The 23,566-nt window shown below is 42.5% G+C and overlaps 1 protein-coding gene across 4 annotated transcripts in view; it reads right to left on the minus strand.

Annotated features, from left to right (window-relative positions):
• Window positions 1-23,566, minus strand: part of LOC139051910 (short transient receptor potential channel 4-associated protein-like) — a 133,328-nt gene that overhangs the window by 27,452 nt on the left and 82,310 nt on the right. For all 4 annotated transcript variants that reach the window (XM_070528946.1, XM_070528942.1, XM_070528945.1 and 1 more), the window contains 5 exons: window positions 19,763-19,815; window positions 14,387-14,414; window positions 13,747-13,839; window positions 5,697-5,787; window positions 1,631-1,771 (listed from right to left, as the gene is read on the minus strand). In XM_070528946.1, the coding sequence (XP_070385047.1) occupies window positions 1,631-1,771; window positions 5,697-5,787; window positions 13,747-13,839; window positions 14,387-14,414; window positions 19,763-19,815 (406 nt within the window). The remainder of the gene's footprint in view (window positions 1-1,630; window positions 1,772-5,696; window positions 5,788-13,746; window positions 13,840-14,386; window positions 14,415-19,762; window positions 19,816-23,566) is intronic.

The raw sequence follows: 23,566 nt of genomic DNA on the forward strand, positions 1-23,566 counted from the left end.
GCATGTAACGAAAACCTGCATGTAACGAAAAATTGCGAGCTTTTGTCAACTTCGTTATATCCAGGTTTAACTGTACACAGATGTGTCTGGTGACGGGAGCAGGTACTGCTAAGAGGAAACTTGCAGAAGTATGAGCGAGCAGTCAAAACAAAAGAATGCATAGGGAGAGAGAGAGAGAGAGAAAGCGTGATGAGACAGCAATGAAGGGACGAGGGGGAGGGGGGGGGGGGAATAAAATGTTGAAGCTTTCTGCATGTGAAGGGGTGTACTCCCACTCCTGATGGAGGTGACAGCGCCAGGGAGCTGCCAGAGGCTGGCAGTGTTCCTCACATGTTCGCCACTGGATTCGCAATTTCGCACGAGTCACTGTATAAAATGGAATGTGCGTAATCTCAGGTCGTAGAATTGAGATTTTTTGATGCACTTTCGGTATGAGGAGTCTGATGAGAGTGCACTAATCTACCGTAAAACCTAAGACGTCACAAAATCAGCGAACACATAACTGGGGTTCCACTGTAATCAGTTGTACATATATACACTGATGAAATGCTGATGGGTAAAAGCAACTTATGGCGAGAAATAATACAGTTAGCTTGATATTAGTCCAACAAAATCATTTTGAAAAATGCGCACTCCTGAGCATGTACCAATGGTTGACACACCGTTAAAGCAGCACAGATGTCGGATTGAGAAATTATACAATCTAACAGAAGCTTCAGTGTCTTCACTACTTCTGTCCTTCAAAAATTATGTAACCGTGTCAACCAAAGCACAAGTTTTGCATTGTTTGATTGGGGAAGTGCTAGAAGCACTAGAGGATACCCTATTTTTCCGAACTCCCCAATCTGCTGAAAATTGTCAAGCCTAACTAATAGTAGTTGAAGTGCAGGCTTCCTTTCATACGGTGCATGGCGCTGCTCATGGAAGAATATCAATGCCAATGTTAAAAATGTGTCGAAAAACAGTCAATCAAATTGACCGATTTTTTGGGGCTAGTAAGGAAAGAGTTTAATCAATTTTTTGCAAAGTCAATTTCGCAAGTTTTGAACAGTCAAAGTATGCAGAATATACGACCATAGTCACCCACCTGTGCTTGAATGGTTGCCACATTGCCTCAAATTAGGGCCGCAAGCATGGCAAACATAATACCATTGAAATAAGCAGCCAACCCCTAATCCTAGCCAATGCATCCATGATCATCACAACAAGCCGTACCACCTTGTACCACTCATGTGCAATTTGGACGGGCTCTTGAGCATTCCTTATGGTGTAAAACTGCAAAAGGTGTCCTAATGCTAACCGATACAGTCTAACATGGAAACAGCTGCTTGCCATTGCAGTGAATTACTGGAAAAATGTGGTAGCACCAGCCATCAACGATTTGCCTCACCATAATGTCAAGATTGCGGCTTTCAAGAATTTTTCTGGCTGGATTATCTTCCTTTACCAGCTACCTAATTTACACAATCTCTAACAATAAAGAAAATGGTGAATTCATATAGTATTTGACAATGTTTATAACGTTCTAAAACAACATTTAAAATAACAATGTTGTAACGCTAATTAAACAACATTAAGCTTTCATATATGCTTCCCAAGTTACTATTTTCAATGCACTTCACACTTTTACCTTTGCCTCGGTACTGAGGATCTTGTCAAGCTGCCGGAATGCCCTTAGGTTGAACTTGACCAGCTCGCCCAGGAGGTCAAAACTGCTTTGAAGCACTTCTTTCTGGCGGACATTACAGTTGACTAGGTTGCCAGCGACCAGCTGCAAGACATTAGTAGTGCCATGAGGTCAAATAAAATTTGAAGCACATGTCCAAGCCAAATATATATGCATATCAGACAGGCTGATACACTTCTGTATTTCAGTCAAGCACATACAGCCTCATCTAGTGTCAGCTGTGCTCTGCTACATGACAAAAGATAATTTGAAATGTATGGCAATAAGTAAATAATGCCCACCTGAAATGTTGAACACAATTTTAAAGGGGTTGTCACAGGATATTCTTTCTGCTATTCAGTTTTTTTTTTCTAAATAAATGCGGATACCTCTAAACCACTGGAAAAAGGAAAAAAAGATACTGTCAAGGCTCAGAGCACCCTGAACAATTTAATATAATAGTTTTTCTACAGCCAGTTTCGTTTTCGTTTTCCAGGAGGATATTGTTTCGTGACATCAAGATGAAGTACGTGGTCATGTGAGAGTAGGCCATCGCAATGTTTTGACCCTCGCTCTGGCTCACTCAGTTGTCCGCTATGCTGCTACACCGGCTTCCACAGTAAGTAGCAGCATACGAGGCGACTGAGCGAGCAAGAGCAGGTGTCGAAACGTCGCTGATGATGATGTAAGCAAGTAGCCTGGGTGAATAGATGAATGAGCGAAAATTTATATGCGATTGATCAAAATTGCGCAATTGGTGCAGCTGTTGCACTCTTGCTTTGTGCATATCTACGCTTGCTTAAAACTGAGCCACCAGGTTTCAATGACCACTCAGGTTCTGAAGAAGCTAGCCCATTTGTCCATTTCTACAGAGTAACTGCTATGCAGGCAGTATATATATGCAACAAAGTTTCACAATAAACCGGCATAGAAAAATGCAGGACTTTCCCATATAGCATAAATAACCAAATCAAAACAATATAGCTTCTTGCACAAAAATCGCAACCTAGCCAAAATTATACATCATTTGGGTGCTGGCACTAGATGGTGCTAAGGTATATATATCTTCACGTCCCAATATTTCATGGGTAACAGTCGAACTGCCTTTTACTTTGTTAGTCTCGCAATGCATTAAATTGAAACAGTTGCTCACTGCAACAGGTATCCTGACCATGACAGAAGAATCCATATGTCTGGTTGCGGTGTTAGCAACCACAGCCCTACAGAGATATCACCAAGGCAGTGTGTCATGAGCAACACAAAATACAAAGAAAAAAGAAGCCACAGAGCCCTTCCACATGGTTTGCACAACTTCCGCTGTTCCTTTCTAAGCTATGGCCACGGTGTAGGATTATGAGAGGTGTGCGAACGGCGGTGCCTCGCCGTGCTGAGAGCACGTGGACAACTTGCAGGTGTTACGGCCATCCTCCGAGGCGCAGCGGTATATGTTAGGGGCTTGACATAAAAATTGTAACAGCACAAACACATGCAACCACAAAGTAACAAGGACGAGACACAAGCGCTGACTGTCAACTAAACTTTATTGATGGAAGATGGATACCTTAATAAGGGGAAAGGCAGAAGTTAAGGGGGAAGGGAGTGATACAATAAGGGAAAATGACATTGCGCATCGATGAACAAATGTGCCGGCAGTCAACGGAATCAGGCACAGAAAAAAAAAAGAAACCTACAAAAAACTAAAAAAAATCTATAAAAAAGAAAAAAAGGCGAGTGATATAACATACAATCAAATCAGTAAGCGGTCGCTTCCAATTGAAGCTCTGCAGCAAAAAGCAATACAGAGGGGATGCTTACGTATTTGCTGCCATATTTCTGTACGTGGAACGCTTCCAAACTGATGCGCGCCGTCGTGTTGGTACTCTTACCGAGAATCTTCGTCTCTCCCAATCGAGCCTCGCAACCTGTGCATTCAATTACGTGTGCGACCAAATGTGTGTACTTGTCCTTTAAGTTACTTAAATTTCGGGCATGTTCCCCCAAGCGTTCATTAATGCAGCGGCCGGTTTGGCCGACATAAGCCTTTCCACACTTCAAGGGAATGGCGTAGACAACTCCTGTGGAACAATTGATGAATGGCTTCTCATGTTTTAGCTGACAACCTCTTTTTTTAGAGCTGCAGATGCGTGGGCATAACTGTGCCAGCTTGTTGGGTGCCGAAAAAACAACGGACACCCCATGCCTGTTGGCTACCTTCTTGAGACTGTGCGACGTCTTGTGCATGTACGGCACAACCAAAGGCTTGTCGGTCTTCTGACGGTTATCTTTTCTTCGTGTTCCTACTTTTGGCAGTGGGGTTCCCCTATTCGGTCTTGATTACTGTGTCTGAGACCCTCCTTCAGAAGCTAAAGCTGCTTGGGGTGGCTCATAGTGCCAGTGATATCCAGCATGTGTACAGTAAATGTTTGTCGGAATAGACCTCCTAATGGTGTTTGTAGATATGCAATAATTGGGATAGTTTGCCGATAGTGGCCATGGCATAGCCCCAATACAGAGTTTGTTACCTTGAATGTTAAAAAGTTGACCCCAACACCAGTTTAAAGGAGGTGTACGAACCCTAGATACCAATGAACAATGCATATTGTTTCTGAGAGTCTGAACAATTTTAAATACCGAAGTTTGAATTACCGTATTTACTCGCATAATGATCGCACTTTTTTTGTCAGAAAAATTGAAGCAAATTCAGGGGTGCGATCATTACGCGGGTTAAATTTTCCGCGAAAAAAAAAAAATTTTTATCGTGCCGCGTTTGCTGCGGGATGCGAGATTGCGGGTGCGGGACTCCAAAACAAAAATGGCGGCTGGCGGAGCAAGCCGAACGCGCCAAACGCGATTTTTTTTTCTTCTCGTGAGTACATTACGTGCATTGAAACAGTTTCTTCCGTGTCAGTGATGAATAATATCGTTAATATCGGCAAGTTTGCGGCAATAACATAGCCATGTCCACTTTGAGGGGACAGAAACAGGTGGGCGCGCTTAGCTGCCAGTGCCATAGAAACACATGACGGGCATGCTGCGGAAACTGCGGCATCTATCTTCACTACTATCCTAATACGGCACGTTTCCGCTAAGGGTGGGCGAATATCTTAGCTGTGTTACGAGCGTCGGCGTATGAATAGGGTACACTTTTAACGTATCAGAGTAAACGTGGCTACTGTCATTGCCGCGCGCGATTTGTTGCGTGCTCACGAGTGCAAAAGCAGATGAAAAGAATCTAAATGCGCCTTTATTGTTTTTGTTGACATCAGCCATTATAAAGGCAACCCATAATAAAGGCAAGTTTGGTTGTACCTCATTTTGTCATGGAAGTGCGGAAAGTGATGAAAGTAATAAAATTAGGCATCTACTTAAGAATGTTTAGTGCGTGCAGGCCGCTTGGCTTGTCTTAAAGAGTCGTTCGCGTAGCATTCGACAGGTGGTAAGCGCGATCATTATTCGCTAGACTTAGCACACGACGTATCGCTGCGGCAAGTTCGGGGTGCGATCATTACGCGGGAAATGAAAAAAAAATCGAATTTTGACGACAAAATTTAGGGGTGCGATCATTACGCGTGTGATCATTATGCGAGTAAATACGGTAAATATAATTTACTGTATTGTTGTTGCATATCTGCAAACACCATTAGGAGGTCTATTCCGACAAACATTTACTGTACACATGCTGGATATCACTGGCACTATGCGCCACCCCAAGCAGAAGCAAGCACAAATGTAAAAAGCTATGGTGTTAAAGCTAAAAGCTTGAATGAGGTGAAATGTTGGCACAGGGCTTGCTCATTAAGTGTGCTTGGTAGAGTCAGTTAGATTTGCCCAAAAAGAGGACTGTCCATGAATTTACCTCTGTGATACTGAATGTGCCACTAAACACAAACCCTAAAGGGAGGTAAAAATATGTCAAGCATGCAAACAACTACAGTGCTTAGCCTGACAGACATAAGATTTTATATGCTGTCACAAGACAGACCACACATGCCACTAGGGCTTGTATTTAGACAATAAGTACAGCACATACCTGCAGTAGGCCTCTGGAGAGGAGGAAGTCTTGATCAGCACTACTGGTGCACCCACGCAGATAACTTTCAATGGCACGTGACAGCCAGAACCTGCATGCAGGGAGGCACAGAAATAAAATTCACGAAGTTGTCTGCTATCAAGCTGGCCGCTGCATTGTTAACTTCAACTGCAGAACACCAACAAACACAGAAATAATCCTTACATAAAGTCACTAACAGCTTCGATGTGCCAATCACACTTACATAGAAGATCCAGGAAACATCAAACACAAGGAAAAATGATTTGTTGGCATCATGTGCCAGCACAGCCATTCATAATATAACAAACATATCTGTGTTAAAGGGGCCATGACACCAAATTTTTTAGCTTGAAATATGCATTGCATGTTCAGCCATACACAAGCTGACAAAATTTGAGTGCATTCATCGTTATAGAAAATTGGTATTTCAATTTTTGTTTATATAGCGGCTGAACTGTACAGCAGTCTGGCAACACTAAGGGGTGAAGAACTAAAGTGTGTTTTGCATGGTCAATCTGCACGGCCAATGCATGGTTTCATTTTTGCTTGTGTATTTCCGCAGTCAGCCCGAAATAAGCTTCTGCAAGTGTTCTTTGGTTTCTGCTGCTTTTATCACAGGAGTGAAAGAAATGTGGGCACAGTGCAATGATGATGTCCTTGCTGTGCTGGTGGGTATGAGAGCGTGTGCGGAGCAAAGAGAGTTCAGCACGACATGCACGTGGTTTCGGGCACTTCAAGCCATGACAATGGCGGTCACTGTTGGTGGGAGGGGCTTAGAGGCAGTGATTTCACACTGAAATTTGGGTTAGAATATGTGCTGAGAGCAGAGTTTTTTTTTTGTGTGTATAACCATATTGGCCCCTCTCCTGTAAGTTACAATGATAAACTGAGAACAGGGCTGATATAATGTGAAACTATTTCAATCTGTTTTTATTCAAAATCTGCCATTAACCTTCAGTGATAGGTCAGAATGGCTTGTGTCCAGCCGATATGGTCGGGCACCACTCTCAAATGGGCAGAGCATGAGCCATTTTGACAGATCACGAGGACTAATGGCTGATTTGGGGAAAAAAAACGAAGAAAAAAAAAACACACAGATTGGAACAGTTTTACATTATACCGGCCCAGTAAAGTATAAGCTAAAGCTAACAAAATGTGCACTTATCTCTGGTGTGAAGCTGAACCTTAAGAATGCAAACTTGATGTATCGGCATCCCTCTACTTTGGGTGCTTCGGCATGTAAGATAGACCTTTGTGCAAATCTGCTCTCTTTTTGAGCATACACACCAACTATGCAAAGCTGCTGCATACAATTATTGGCAGAGAAAATGTCAATGTTTGACCTCCATCTCAGGGTCATGTGCAACTTCGGGACGTTCACCTCGTGCAACTGCTGGTGAAACACTATTCCAGCCTTATTTCAGCTAGCATACATTCCCCAAAGCTCCTGGTACTGGTACAATGTGGAGCCTGCTACCCACATGTGCGGCTTACGTGATGCCATGCGTTGCGCATATAAGCAGCACTCGCAGGGGTGGGAATGCCTAAAATCATTTTATAGCAATTTTTCAAGCAGATAAAATTTCATCCTGGAGCACATTGAAGCAGTCTGTAGCACATACATCTTATTAGTGGAACAGCCTGGAGCACACAAATTTAAATTTAGAGTTTTATTACAATTAAGTGGGGTAACAGTTACAAAACCTTGCATTCTGAAGCATTAACCCTTTCCCTACCGTCAAACAGCTGAACTCGTCCACACAGTTTGCAACACTCCCACCGAAGACAAGCTGGGCTCGTCCACACTGGAACAAGCACTTGTGCACTGCTGCAGTCAGGCTACTTTGATAAATTTTGTTTAGTTCTTTTTGGCTTCAACAGATGGCACAGTAAAATAATATTAAAAAAGACGCATTCACTGCTTGCATTTTCACCGAGTAACATTTTGATGCTGGAAACTGGGATTTAAGAATGGTGGTCTCCTCTGGTCGTGTGCATGCCGGCAAAGGCTCCGCTCCAGAAAAATGGGGGGAAAAATAACAACCACGTTTGTTTGTGGAAGATTTGTCGGGCAAGGACAGCGAAGAAGTTCGACTTCCCTCTAAGAGTGGCAGGGACGATACTGAGCAGCATATCTATTCTGAGTTGTCGGATTCGGACGAGGACAGAGTCTCGACGTGTCGGCAGTGGACAAAGTATGTTTTCATGGCCACGCCTGGCATAAGGTACCTGTGACACAAGACGGGAACTGTGCGCCTTGTTTTGAATTGTTTCTAACGAATGAACAGATTTCCTTCTCTGCAAAACCAATCACTACATGTACCTGGTGCGAGAAATGTGGAGTAGCACTCTGCACCATTCCGTGCTTTGAAATGTACCACACCAAGTCTACAATTTAGGGATCGGACATCCCTTGCCACAAGCATGAGCTTGTCACAGTATAGTTTTTGAATTTCAAAAGAGAAATTTTTGCAACGAGGACTACAGAAAGTCGGGGACTCTCCGCTGTGCAGTGCAGTGAAGCCAATCTTCTCTCCATACTTTGAAAAAATACCGTATTTACTCGCATAATGATCGCACTTGCGTAATGATCGCACCCTGAACTTGCCGCAGCGATATGCCGAATGCTACGCGTACGACTCGTCTGCACGCACCAAACACACTTAAGTAGATGCCTCATTTCATTACTTTCATCACTTTCTGCACAACCAAACTTGCCTTTATTATGGGTAGGCTTTATAATGGTTGTAGTCAACAAAAACAAAAAAGGCGCCTTTCGATTCTTTTCATCTGCACTCGTGAGCACGCAACAAATTGCGTGCGGCAATGATAGTAGCCACGTTTACACATACGTTAAAGGTGTACCCTGTTCAGACGCCAACGCTTGCAACACAGCTAAGATATTCGCCCACCCTTAGCGGAAACGTGCCGTGTTAGGATAGTAGTGAAAACAGGTGCCGCAGTTTCCGCAGCACGCCGGCCATGGGTTTCTGTCACTGGCACCTAAGCGCGCCCATCTGTTTCTGTCCCCTCAAAGTGGACATGGCTATGTTATTGCCGCAAACTTGCCGATATTAACGATATTATTCATCACTGACACGGAAGAAACTGTTTCAATGCACGTAATGTACTCACGAGAAGAAAAAAAAAGATAGCGTTCGGCGCGTTCGGCTTGCTCCGCCGGCCGCCATTTTTGTTTTGGTGTCCCGCACCCGCATCTCGCAGCAAACGCGGGACGAAAATTTTTTTTTTTTTGCGAGAAATTTAACCCGCGTAATGATCGCACCCCTGAATTTCCGTCAATTTTTTCTGACAAAAAAGTGGGATCATTATGCGAGTAAATACGGTATTTTGCATGTATCTTACAGACAAAGTGCTTTTAAGGATATTTTAAGGTTGTTTCAAAATGCGTAGAATTATAGGCAAATAAATAAAATCGGTATTTTTGTATTATTTTTGGCTAAAAAACTCTGTTGGGAAAGGGTTAAAGAAGTGTTGGTGAAGAAAGGCCGGTGAAGTGACTAGAGGTGTTTTCCAACAGAAGCTGTGAAGAAGCTAGGGTAAGTGAACACAACAGTAGTTTCTTTCAAAGACATTTCTAGGTGATGTGACAGCATCAACAATCTCAAATCAAGACTCTGAATGTGACTGACTTTGCCTTGCCATTCACTAGACTCACTAGAAGCGTCTAGACATCTGGAGTTCATGTTGAGTGAATGGGTGTATGCCCCCTGAATAAGCAAAAGGGAGCGACATTCCTCCTCTCTTGGTCACTCCTTTTCCAAGTCAGCTCGCTGCACACGCCTTCCCTCGCCTTCCCTCGCCGCTCGACCTATCAGTTTGCACTACTTGATGGAGGCGATCATGCGGCACAGCAATGCGATTGACGCAATATCAGGATTCACAATCAAGAGCAACTGTCATGGTGCTGCCGCAATAAAACTTTGCCATTAGCACGTGGACGTTCGCGAATGTTTTTGTGGAAACGCAGAAGCGTGGACAAGCCCAACATGTCCTCCCCTGCCCTCGCTCGTGGCTCGGCTGGCAATATAAAACAATGTCGCTACCCCTAGTTTTATTCAGGGTGATCAGTTGGGTGCCGCTGTTCGTGCCCACATGGTGACCAGGATACGAAAGTTACTTTTACACGCCCTCTAAGACGAATGACACAATGCCTTGCACTATACTGGCAAATCTCTCGCCTGCCAAAGCCACAGCTTCCAATCTGGTGCAGGTGGCACAATTTCAGAGATTTCCTGCTTTCGTCGCAATTTAGTGCAGTAATTTGCTTGAGTATCAAAATAGCACAATTGGCACAGCACTCCCACCCCTGCACTTAAGGAGCGGGCTTCTCTCGCCCTTGCCTCAGCATTCTTCCCTGCAGCATCCGAGGTGGACAGGCGCTGATTCTGGTTATCAGTTGTGACACAGTAGTACCGTGACCTCCTGAGCAAGGCCCATTGTCAAGGTGAACCTAGCTAGCTACAGCTGTGGTGGCTGAGTGGACATACTGGGAAAGCCTTTAACCATAGACTGTGACTGCCATTTTAGTGCTGTCATCCTTGGTTGTACCTGCCTCCTGTACATATATAAAGGAATAAATCCAATTGTTCATTCGGTTCCACTGCACAAGTAGTCTTTACATCTTGCCAGTGAGTCAAATAACTTGAGGCGTGCCTTTGCATGCCTCACAAAGTGGGGATGAACCACGGTTCTCACTTTTAGACATTAGCTACATGGTACCTGGCATGTTAGCCCAAACTCCCACATGTTAAAATGTGGCACAGCAAGAATGGCAATACAGCTTTTGGTTGTGCTTATCTGCTGCTTCCATAGTCTCTCAAATTGCACTATATAGTTCCAACAATTGCGCAGTGCTATACAGATACGGAGACCTTTATTAAAAGGATCCTGAGAAGCGCCGCCCCTTAGGGCGACACCGCGGGCTGCTCCCACGTGGGGTAGTTAGGCCTAACCTAGCCGCCGTATCGCAGGCTCTCTGGACAGCCTAAAGCTGACAATGGTATTCCGAGCTCTTGATGGACGAGTTCCACTTCTGTTCAGTCATGTCCTTATTCTCTCGCAACGAGAGACACTGCCAGAGCATGCGATCTAAATTGCATGTCCCGCCGCAGCTAGGACACTGTGAGCTAAAAACGTTCGGGAATAAACAGTGCATGAAGGCCAGACTAGGATAAGAGCTAGTCTGAAGCATACCAAGGGTTATAGCTTGAGGTCTTGTGAGCTTTTTATGTGGTGGAGGAAAGATTCTCCTCTCCAGATAGAAATATTTTGTGAATTCGTTAAAGGTGAATAGAGTGTCCCGGAACTCTTGGGCATTAGACTGTGACAAGGCTCCTCCTCCCACGCGGACAGTTAGTACGCGCGCCTGGGAGTGGGCTATGTCGTTGAGATTGGTGAGCGAGTGTAGATTTAGGCCAAAGTGGTGCCGGAAACCAAGTAACTGTATGTGGAGTGATTGCCCTGTTCCTGAGAATACTTTGGGCCTCTTTTGCGATGGAGCCCGAGGCGAACGCCCTGACTGCCGATCTAGAGTGTGTATATTTGCGTCCTGTTGTCGTTCAAAAGAGCCAAAGCAACAGCAACCTGTTCCGCTTTAGAGGAAGTGGTCCCAGCCACCGAGGCTGCCAAAACAGCATGGCCTCTGTGATCTATTGCCACTATGGCAAAGTGCTATAAAGACATGTTAATGCATATCTCATAGGCCTGGCAAGCAACATCAAAGTATCTTGTTCAGTAATTATGACAAATAAAACCCACTGAGAAAATGTTTGCTGCAGAGCTCATATGTGTTAAAATAGTAATACATGATCATGTGGCCTAAATAACAACACATGATCATGTGGTTGAAAGTGCTATCTGTGCCATCTGCTGCTGCCTACAAGAGCCATAGTATGAATGTGTGTAGACAAAATTAGCTGCTCATTGCTTGGCTGCACCCATCTAAGTAAGGACATGAAAAGCAGCTTCTACACGTGATGGCTTGATCTTGAGGCATAGGAACTAACCAATGCAATTAAGAGAGAAAACAGCTCAATGGCTGTGTGATCTGCGACGGCATGCATCAGATCAAATCTTCGTGTGCAAAAGCTGCTGTTCATATCCTTCCTAAAGCTGTTTTCACATGCTGCAATTTTGTGAGGCAAAATGCTGTAGAGTCGATTGCCTCGGATACTGTCATATTCTTGCCGATTGAAATAACACTTGTCTTTGCATGTCTCCTGCGCTCTCAACCGAACACTGCATGGCATGCATGGTATGAGTCACAATACTGAATTAACTGCTGTGCATTAAATGCATGTTTAGTGAATTCCTCTTGTGCCATGCAATTATCCCAAATTCTGAACAAAAATGGCCAAATTATTTTTTAAGACCTCAGTTGCCAACATGTACTGCTTGCTCCGCCAAAATAAGCTCGCTCCTGCTTGCACTGCCCTACCGATTGTGTGCCGCCATCTACCAGAAGCATGAAAAAGCATTGAGGTGAAACCAGCATGTCCATGGCACTGCTAGAGAACTAAATGTACCGTTGATGAGCTAAGCTCGTTCGTGACTGTTTTTACCAGAGACCTATGGACGAACCCAGCCCACCCATGGCACAGAAGGAATTAATGAGTACCTTAGGTCATACATATCTATGTATGTTTGATGGGGCTATTCCATCCGCATGAATTATCTGGACTTTTGAATTAATTAGTTGAATTAACAAGGCATCACTGGATAAGAAAATGAAAAGCAATGGGCATTTGTTGCAATGCCCAACTGTGCACAGCATCACATAGTGTGAGCTTTATTCGTGGAAAACAGTGTGTAAAATCTGTACACTGTTTTGCCACTTGCAAACATCTTAAACATGGCCTGGCTCATATAAAAGCTTCCCTCTGTCTAGGCTAGCATCCTTATGGCTTCCAGTTTATGAGTGGAAAGCTTCAGAGAAGAATGGGCGATACTGTGATTGGCTGTCCTTTTCTGCAGTACATTCCAGTATACAGATCTACCACTTGAGATGCTTATCGAACCACTTCTTCCACACGTTAAGGAAAGCTGCATGACACAGTTTGACGATTTCAAGAGTTCAAATGCCTTTTCACATAGAGTGGCAACCAAGACATGAAAAACTTGTCATTCTTACAAGGTAGTACCACCACCTTGTGAGCATATGTAGTAGACAACTGCAGTGTGACATGTCCTGTAATTGCATTCGATTCAATCCAAGCTTATAATGCATTTTTCAATTTAAACTTCATATATTGTGGATCAAATCAGCATGTAGCACTGACAGCACATTAACAGAAGTCAACTGTTCACCGAGGAATGATGACACACTACAGAAATGAGCTTATGCTATTTCACTCCCTGAGTGCATATCAATAAGCACAGATGCGAAAAAATTCACTGACCGATACAATACTCCCTAACGCGAAATTTGAGCGCAGCTCTATACGTGTTTTCATTTCACTATATATTGGCAGGTGTGGATAATCTGTCTTATGTGGCACATTGTAAACAAAGCGAAGTGTGGTGCGACTACTTCACTAATCGGGAGATTGCGTGAGGAACAGCATGAGTGACGCGTGGGCGTGATTCACAGCAGTAATCGCAGACCGACCTCTGCTCATGCAGCACTTTCTTTTCATATATGGTATCCTGGGCACATGCGTAGTGGTCATCGTCAAAGAGCCCGTCTTATGTGGCACTACGTTTTTCTTCGCACGCTTTTGTCATACCCTCTTCCTCCGCTTTCCATCTCATGCTTCTACTGCACCCTCCTCCTCCACTTTCCTCCTAACACTCTCTTTACTATCGCCATCTTTCATCCTTCACTGTGCTCATTTGCTCAGTTACGAGGGACAATGCCAACGCTTGCCGCAGGAACAGGCGCTTAAGAGCCGATAGAAAAATTGGCGATAGAAAAATTAAGCAGGCTGCCAGTAACTACACAAAAGCACAACCAGTGAAAAAAAACAACAACATTATGATCCAGCAACAAATGAATAGAGATGCCTACCTAAAGGTGGAGCTACCCGCTTCCTTCTTGAGTACTTCAACTATTTTGGTGAGGAGGCCCTTGCTGCCAGTGCACATCAAGTTGCGATCAAGGCTGCAGAAGGTGTTTGTCAATCAGCACTTATAACAACACAGCCTAAGGGATAAAGTAATGGGGATCATGTTTTCTCTGTCATTACATCACATCACAACACAAAAGTGAAGTGACATTAGTTACAAAGAACAACTTAAAGAGTACACCACCTACAACAACATACCTGCCAACATGTGAACATCAAAATGAGTAAAAATCACGCAGACATGCACAATAAGGTGGGGGTAGGGAGAGAGTGGAGAATAGCATGCAAGTTTTTTAAAGCTTGCCCTGAGTACACGTGTTTTATAGGATACATATGAGCATAATTAGTTATGATTTAGCTTTAGATGCAGCACACAAGCAGCAGCAAAATTGGAATGGCAGAGAGTGACAAGCGCAACTTGTCAATGAGCAAAGCTATTTCGCGAGTACATTTTATATATTATAAAGCTTGATGGAACATTCATAAAATCATAAAATGAGCCCAAATTTGTAAACTTTAAAGAAAATTTGGAAGAGTTGGCAAGTATGCAACACTCCAAGAAAAAAAAGAAAGTGTACTAACCTTGGACTTTCAACACTTCGTGCCAGTTCTGAAAAAATAAAAATGATAAATATAAAGGAAAGCTGGGTGGTTTTTGACACAGAGCTCATATAAAGCAGGAACAGTGACTACACAAAAAATGCCAACACAAACAAAATTAGAGCTCCGTACACAACTGTTGTACAGGTACAGAGGCTGTGTGAGCTTTACATTTTCTGTTTCAACGAAAATGCACAAACAAGCTTTTCAAACAACATTAAACATTTTATAAAAACTGTTAAATGTAATGTTTATGTACAGCCGTGAGCAAAAGTACATGGACCACAGGGTTGCCAAAAAAGAAACTGAATTTCTTCACAATTAACACGCATAAACTGAAATCAATAAATGCATGGGAATGTTTGGACTGCAGTCCTCAATTGCAAGTTACATTCACATGCAGAGGACAAAATCAGCTTTATTGCACAATCCAGGGCAAGTATAGCGTAAAACTATTCCAATCTGTTTTATTACAAACCAGTCATTAGCCCTCCATGATAGGTCAGAATGGTTTGAATCCAGCCCAGATAGACAGAGCCTAAATTTTTTGACCTATCACAAAGGGCTAATGCTCTATTTGGAATAAAAACAGATTGGAAATGTTTTACATTATACCGGCCCTGGTTCGTATACTTTTTCATGGGTGTACCTGAATGATTTACTGTTATGCTAAAACAAAAAGCTGAAGGCAGATTTTTTTCCCCCCCAGAGCTATCGTGTATAGGAATGCTGAAGCAGCTGATAGCAGCGAGCTTATTTCAGTGGCAAAAGCCGATTGCCACGTGATTTAGCCAACAATTAACATGCAATTTTCAAGTAGTTGAGCCATGTGCAGACAAAGCTTCCAAGCAGTTCTAAAAGTGACAAGGTTGGTCATTCAGCCCTGTTGCAAGGCTCTTGTAGCATACATACTGTTAAGAAGCTCAGGAAAGTGAGAACTGTTTTTCTCAACATCTGGAGTTTTGGAGCAGTGAAAGCTTTATTATGGCCACAGTACATATCTCGATGATAGCTCCTGCCATGTGCTGTGTCTTTGCAACTTTTGATGCACTGTACCAAGCTAGATTCACAAAAGCAAAAATCTGTGTAAGCTAAACTATGCTTATGCTTACTATTTTGGCTACGTTAGAACAGTGCATTTATGTCCTAAAAATCGTACGTTCTGAGTAAGATAGCTACTGTACAGTGCTTAGCAATTGAAACATGCTACTCAGATTGCATGGCGACCACACTTTTTGCACCACAGGTGAGCTGTGGGTGATAGCTGAGGGGCCGAATGGAGTCACAATGTATAACAAATATTCTTGCTTCCATGTGATACAAAAATGCATCAGCTCTGCATTCCAAGGGTTCACCAGTGGCGCAAAATGTGCCAGCAGCCATGCACTCCAAGTATTGTATTTCAATCGCTGAGCGATGTACATGCTCCCAAACGGAGCAGAGTCATTCACAAAGTGCGATCACATAAGTGCGTATGCTATCACGGTTCCATTTGTGTAATCAAGTGTAATCAAATTACTGCTCATTTGGCCATGAAAAGAAACATGCATCAATAAAGAGACTTGCACCTCAGTTGATAATGATGTCTCCTAGCTGTTTGCCAAGAATCTGCAATATCTGGCTGCAAGTTATCCTAAACAAAGATAGAATGTTCAAGCGAGTGAAATTCCAATGTGTAGACTTGCAACAACATATCAGTGTGGCGCTATCTCTCAAATAGAAAACAAAGCTTTACATACATGTTTCCAACAACACTGAACACATATTCCAACTACTGAATACTCCAGAATCACTGTGCGCTATTTACATTCTGTAATATGTACTTACACTCATGTAACAGCTTGACACATGCGAATGCTTAACAACCCATATCTACGACGAAACAATGTCATAAACAACAGGGGTAGATACAGCCTAGAGAGTTCTGTGCCAGCTCAAGGAAAGAAAAGCTTTCTATTTTGGAGCAGCTCTACAGTGTCACCAACAGCAGTCTCATACATTGGCTTTGAAATTTTACAACTTCAGCAATATAAAGCAAGTATAGAGTTACAAAAAACATTTGAGAGTAGGAAGTATTAGAAATTTTGTACCCAAAGTTAAGAGTACACAAACCATACTCCTGAAAATAATTGCTGCAAAATCCATCTCACGATGACTGTCGATGGTAATGTGATTAGCACTTGTACAATGTAGCGACACACCATATTTTTGAAGTTGTGTTTATTTAATATCTGTAGTGGTCATACCGAGACTTGTTGCTTTAGCTATATGCGACATACACTGATATCCCATATTCCTATGCCGCTCGCTTGCCAACGTCACCGATCAGCATGGCGACATGACAATAGTATGGTGCCGACAAAGTGCCGACGATGGAATGACGAAGAAGAAATGATGACAATGGCATGACTATAGCCGGATGACAAAGCTGGAATGACGACGATGGCATGACGCCACCGCAATGACAACGGATGCATGATATCAACTGTGTGACAATGATACAATTACGACCATAATAGGGCAATGGCGCATATTCCCGAATCAATGATGACAGCCTGATTGTGATAAAATGAAGGAATAACGCCGACGGATTGACAAAAGTGGTAAAGATGAAGGCATGAGGACAATGGGTTGACATTACTGAAGTGATGACGATCGTAAAACAATAGCATGAAGACGATGGCATGACGACTATGCGATGAAGATGTCGTGACAAAAGTGGGATGACGAAGTTAGAATGACGATGAGGGAATGACTACAATGGCATCACGATGAACGTATGACAATGAATGCATGATGATGACTGCTGAGGATGACACAATGACGATGGCGGTATCACGATGGTAGCATGACAATGGTATGAGCACAATTGGGATGAAGATGAGTGCATGAAGACAATGGTGTAATGATGACGGCATGGAGACGATGGTATGAGTACATTGGTATGCCGAAGGCATGACGAAATGCGCCTGGAGTGCCCATAGAATTGTTATCGCAACGAAATTTTCTTGTCACCTTAACATCAGAGAAAATTAGTTGCTTTTTACTCAAGATATCCAATATTGTTCCATTAGTAGGGGTGTGTGAATATTCAGTAAGTTTGGATATTATCAAATATTATATTTTTAATATTGATATTCGAATGAAGTCGAATATATCACTGGCAGTTCGGGAGTAAACATGGTTCTTAGCCTTTGTTTCTATCTAACATTGGGAGATACTATGCTTAAGAGGAAGCTTTAGCTCGGGCCCAACTCCGACGCGGCCTATTCAAATACATGTAAAAACGCAAAAACGTTTTTCTGAGATAACCCCTGGACCGATTTTAATGAAATTTGTTGCATTTGAGAGAAAAAGTTAAATTCTAGTGACTGTTGGAAGTGGAATTTTGATTTAGGGCTTGAATTTTGTTAAAAGGATTTTCAAAAATTCAGACGTTTGAAAAATATAGAAGCACGAAGTTTACAAACTAATAGCTCTGCATCAAGAACAGATATCGCGATTCTGTAAACGGCATCCATTAGACCATTCAAAGCGGACAAATTTGTTATGTCAGCTTACATCTTACGTGAACTTATTACGTTGTTTACGAGGGTTCTGCAAAAGTTGTAATTACACATTTCCCCATTTTTTGAGGTTCATGTGTAACATATCAATTTTGTCCGCTTTAGATGCGCTATCAGGTACAATTCACAGAATTGCGACATCATTTTTTCTTGCTGAGTTATGGAGTTGTAAACTTGATAGTTTCGTTTTCTGAAAATTTGCGATTTCTGCCAAATTTTTATAAAAAATTGACGACGTAAATCAAAATTTCGAAACCAACAGTCACTAGATTTTAAGTTTTTATTTTAAATGCAGCAAACCCCGTCAAATTTGGTGCAGTGGTTGCCTAGAAAAACGAATTCTCCTTTTACATGTATTTAGATAGGAGCACCCGAGCTAAAGCTTCCTCTTAATGTTGCCGTTAGCGAATTTTGCCTGTAAAGCACGCTTAGCCACTAAACGTCAAACTTTGCAGAAATGCCACTCTCTCAGTAGCAAGGGGCGCAGGTTTGTGAACAGCGAGGGTACACTTTTTTTTTTTTTTTTGAAGCACCATCCCCAATTCTGGGCTTATTGCTTGAATGAATAATTGTACGGTTTTTATTGGCGCAAGAGCCAGTAGGAACAAGTGCGCTGATCCCAACACACTACTTAATTGATGCTAGCTAACGGCCGATAGCAACGGTGTATGGGAACCTGCTACATGACGAAATATGGCAGCCCGAAAAGACTTCCGTTGAGAGTGCGATAAGGCGACTTTGCGCTCTGCTTGCAAACTGCAAAATTTGGCGGAGATGTTCACAGCAGCATATGCTATCCGCGGACTGTGCTTTTTCACCAAGGAGTGGTTCAAGACCCTTAATATTTAATATTCACACAGCTCTACAAGAAACCCATGCGAGTGAATTCAATCACATGCAGAAAGTGCAATGTTCACTTCTGCAATATAATCTATTCTACAAACCTGCATAATATGCAAGACGTTGCACAAGGGACATTCCGAAAGTAAGTTGTGTCACTTTTTTTTTTAAATAGAGAGGAAGGTACACCATGTGAAACAAACAATCACCATGAGAATTCGTGCCCATATCTGGTTCAGCAAAGAAAGGAGCATCAGCAGAGGAGAAATGACACATGCGCAGAGTGCCAAAGAACAGAGAGAAGCAGCAGGCCGGCATGCCCAAGGTTATTTGAGCACAAATCATGATGGCAGACAGACGTGTGCTAACAACGTGGTCGCCAATGGAAGTGTGTGCTGTTATCCAGTATGAATGGGCACCTGTTCCCTGCTTTGGAAGCTGTACTCTCAGGACGTCACTTCCAAAACAATGCTGAGGTGGAGCAGGCTGTGTGACACTTCCTTTCATCAGAGGGCAACGAGTTTTACTACAGTGGTTGTATCAAACTGATTGCACACTACGACAAATGCCTCAATGTTGGTGGCGACTATGTGGAATCTATAATTCATGATGCCATAGGGTAATTTTTTTTTTGGCAATAAGGTTTCTGTGTGAAAATAAATGACGAAACTTACTTAAAAGTTTAAAAGTCGAAGATATAAAGTGACAGAGTGAAAGTAAAAATGCAACTACTTCTTAAGTTCCTGCACACAAGCCTTTTTTTTTTTAACCAAGCTTGTTATTGTCACCCACGAGTAGCAAGTGGTCTGCAAGTACAATAATTAGGAATGTTCGTATTGCACTCACAATTCTAAGCCCGATGCTGTTTCCTTTTCTAATACAAAAAAAAGTAAGGTCATAGGATGTTAAAAATGCCACATCAAACTCACAAAAGCTGAAGTCAGTTGCTTACCATTCCTTTTAAGTTCACTGTATTCACTCCATGAAAGCATGACATGCTTGTACCTGTGTAAGAACAAGGCAACCATTAGGATAGAGGTAAAAAAGGTTGAGGGGTGGGAGGGATGCTTACAAAATTAACCCTTTGACATTGATACCTCAATTCAAGCAGTTCATAGCCATGCCATAAAAAATGAATCTTGCATGTGCAAGCTGAAGTTTCATTTGTTTTCTAGAAACAAATACTAATACTTGATTATTTTCACATTCAATGTGGTCCTCTGCATATTCCCTTTGTTTTGTGAGAGTAACTTAAACATGGTAGAAGCCACAATAAGCAGCGTCTCTTTTCCTTCATAATAATGCGAGCCTTTTGCGAAAGCTCAACCTGCATGTGAAAAGGAAGAGCCAGTGCATACTTGCACATTTGCACTTCAGGTTCCCAAGAATGAGTCAGCCATGAATGCCAGAATGTAGTGTAAGGGTAGGCAAATTTAGAATAGCTGCCAGTTGGGTGTGTTCGTAAACATTCATGATGGAAAAAGCGCTACTAAAAGTGGATGCTTAACAAGAACACAGGACCTGTGTTCTTGCTAAGTCTCCGTTTTTAGTAGCGCTTTTTCCATTATGAAGGGTAGGCAAGTACCTTCCCTTTCGTAAGGCTCTGATCTTATCTTTCCAGCCCTGCTCAAAAAAGCACAGGAGCATACCTGTACCTGTTCTTCCTTGGACCTTCAGTACAACACTGGATCATAGGACCTCAAAGCATAAGAGGCAAAAACAGAATTAGAAGCACACAGAGTGCAGTGGTGCAGCACACCATTTCTAACTCTCGGTGAAAAGGAAATCTGTAGCTGAACTAAATAAAAGTGTCCAATCAGAAAACCACGTTATTCTGCAATTGTTGCATTATTTTCATTAACCCATTGAAGGGACCCGAAGCAATTTTGACGATTTTCTACAAATGTACTGAGTCGTTAGAGTAGGTCCTTCTGATCATTAATTGACACATCTAAGTGCTCCGCCTAAAGCGTGTAATTTATTATAAGGTTTTAAAAATGCACATCACTGCCGATCGCAGCACACTGCTCGATGGAATTTTAAGCTGCCCCTACCCATATGATGGAAATCACCCTTATGACGTCACTGGGGTGAGCTATCCGATTGGCTGACCAGGGTGCGTGATCGATAATTTTTCGAACTTTATGGTAAACAAATGATGTTTGTAATAGTTGAAATGTTAGTTAATTTGTTTTTATAAAAAGAAAGTAACATAAAGAGCATGCACAAGAACAATTTTTCAGTACCCTTAGGCACTTCCGGCACACAGCAAGTGTTGTCTGCTTGTGTTACAACGTGCTCAGTCTTTGACAAGAGCTCCGCCGTCAGTGTTGGTCTGTCTTTTCGCCAGTGCTATGATTCGACTTCGTTGCGTTGTTGACTGCAAACGCAGTGACTGGCAATATGTCAAGCTGCGACATCATGTCCCTCTACAAGCCAGTAGACAAGCAGACTGGCTGCAGCGCATTAGACTACCGTTATCCGATGGGCGCCAGGATTTGCGTGATTGCAGCCGTCACTTTACACCGGAATATTACTAACGCAATAGCATTTAGCGAGTCCGGTATTAGGGTAAACGCAAGCGCAAAGGGACAGGGCCTGGCCGTGTCCCCTTGCATGTCGTTTCAGGGGATGAACAGAAGCGCAAATGTGACTGGTCTGCACGGTGCAGCCACCTGGTGGTATAGAGCTCAAACACACAGTAGCAGTAACAAAACGTATTCTTCTTTGCTGTTGGTGTTCTGTTCTAGTTAATTTGTTAACAAAACGTCATTTCATGCACTGAAACACACAAGTAACTGGAACGCCAATGCATTTCTCCGCAAAGTTCGGGAATTTATATCTCGAAACTGGTGTTGTCCTGAGAATTCACTCCAAATGGATCCATTGCCTTGTGAACTCCACTGCTAGAATTTGTAAATTGCAATTTGGGTCATAAGATAATTAGCCAAAATGTTAATTAGTGAATTCTTGTTAATTAGTCAATTTCGCATTTCAGTTGTTTGTGCAAGCAGTGTTTGCCAGTTCGAGTAGACCGGCTCATAAACTAGAATTGAGCTATCTGCTAAAGGCAACCTTTAAAAATTTTGAAAGTGTTCGCTGAAACACCCTATATATAAGGTCACCTTTGATCAAAAGAATAAAACACTGAGGGGGTCAAAACAAATACTAGCATGTTACAACTTTTATAGAAAGGTCAATCCACACCAAACGCGCCAGCTGTAAACTCTAGGTCTTTGATTTCTTTTTAAAATCGCGAGTTTTTACTAGGTCTAAAACAACGCATTCTTAAAATACTTCTGGTGAAAAAAAAGGTGACATGCGAGGACCATTTGAATTTCACGAAATGGTAGGAAACTAGGTGCAAGGAATACGTTGCCAAAAATGGAGTGTTTCATGCATTGTTCCAGGACTGGTATTTTTGTAATTATTGGACACTGTGCCTTCACCAAATTATGATTTCAGACAAATTATGCCTGAAAAGTGGTTGCTAAGAACACCTGAAGTTACTTTTACAGGGCTGTCCCTAAGTTGTACTCTCTCCTAAATTGCACAGTGGCACTAAAAAACAAACCTAAAGTTGAAAAAAGCATTTTGTGGGCCTATGTTTAGACTTAAGTAACCTGCTCAGATGGCCTATGAAAAATCCAAGGACGCTTAAGCACTTCTTGCGAGTTGTGAATGTGAAAACATTAATGTCCAAATGAACGCAACTAAGCGGTCCTTCAAGTTATCAACTCCTCGTGGGCAAGCGAGTGCGTTGAGATGCTTGGCGTGTTTTGATGTGGCCTTACCGAGGCACAGTTAGAATGCAGGTGAGAGTGAGAATGATGTGGCATCACGGCCCTCATGCAACACCTGGTGCACTACAACAGCAGCAGGTGTTCCCTTTCGCCGGCTCTGCTCCATCGAGGAGAGCTCATGACGTGTTGTCGCGGCCAATGTGACTTTAGATGCCCTTTCTCTCTGCTACTGACAACAGATGCCTGCTTTTTCACTCAATGGGCCCCTTTCGCATCAAAATTGCAGTGAAAAGTGGGTCACAGACATAAATCTGAAAAGAGGCAGGTACTCTAAGAACGAACTTGGTGTGCTGTCCAAACAGTTGTGGCGAAAGCAATCAAAGAAGCTGGCGTAGCTAACATTATTTCCATGGTCAACTCACAGATGAGAAAAAAGTTCTAATTGATGAGGTACAATGTTCACAGCATTAGTACCATAATTTTCTTCATGTTTGTTACCATTCTAGGCTTTATCTAATCAGCAGCTTACACAGTACTTGCAAAGCACTTCCTCTGTGTCACATGCTTCCTATGATATCAATAGTGTACCTCTGCACCACGTCCGAGTAGCTCAACATTTTACACTGGTGAAATTTATGTACTTAGTTCACCCTATAATCCTAGTAAGTCTGTATCCTTCGAGCTAACAGGTGCCAATAGGTTTTACCTTTGAGCATGTTAAAAATAATAATACCTGAAGCAAGATAGCACTCTTTTCTACACAAAACATTCCTAAAACATATATGAACAATTGACGCAACCGCAAAAGGGCTATCTTGCATAACAGCAAGTCTGTGGCGCAGTAATAGCAAGTACTCAACATATTCTCAATCTGGTTGAAAGAAACTACATTTCTACTGCTTTGAAAATTCATAATGTTAAAACACGCCCCCTAAGAAGAATAGAGCATTATGTTGTTCCACAGATTTTTACGAACTATGGCCGAAGAACTCGCACGTTTTATATTCCCTTTT

Source organism: Dermacentor albipictus, chromosome 1 (assembly GCF_038994185.2).
Source record: "Dermacentor albipictus isolate Rhodes 1998 colony chromosome 1, USDA_Dalb.pri_finalv2, whole genome shotgun sequence".
In the NCBI taxonomy this organism is placed as follows: Eukaryota; Metazoa; Arthropoda; class Arachnida; order Ixodida; family Ixodidae; genus Dermacentor; species Dermacentor albipictus.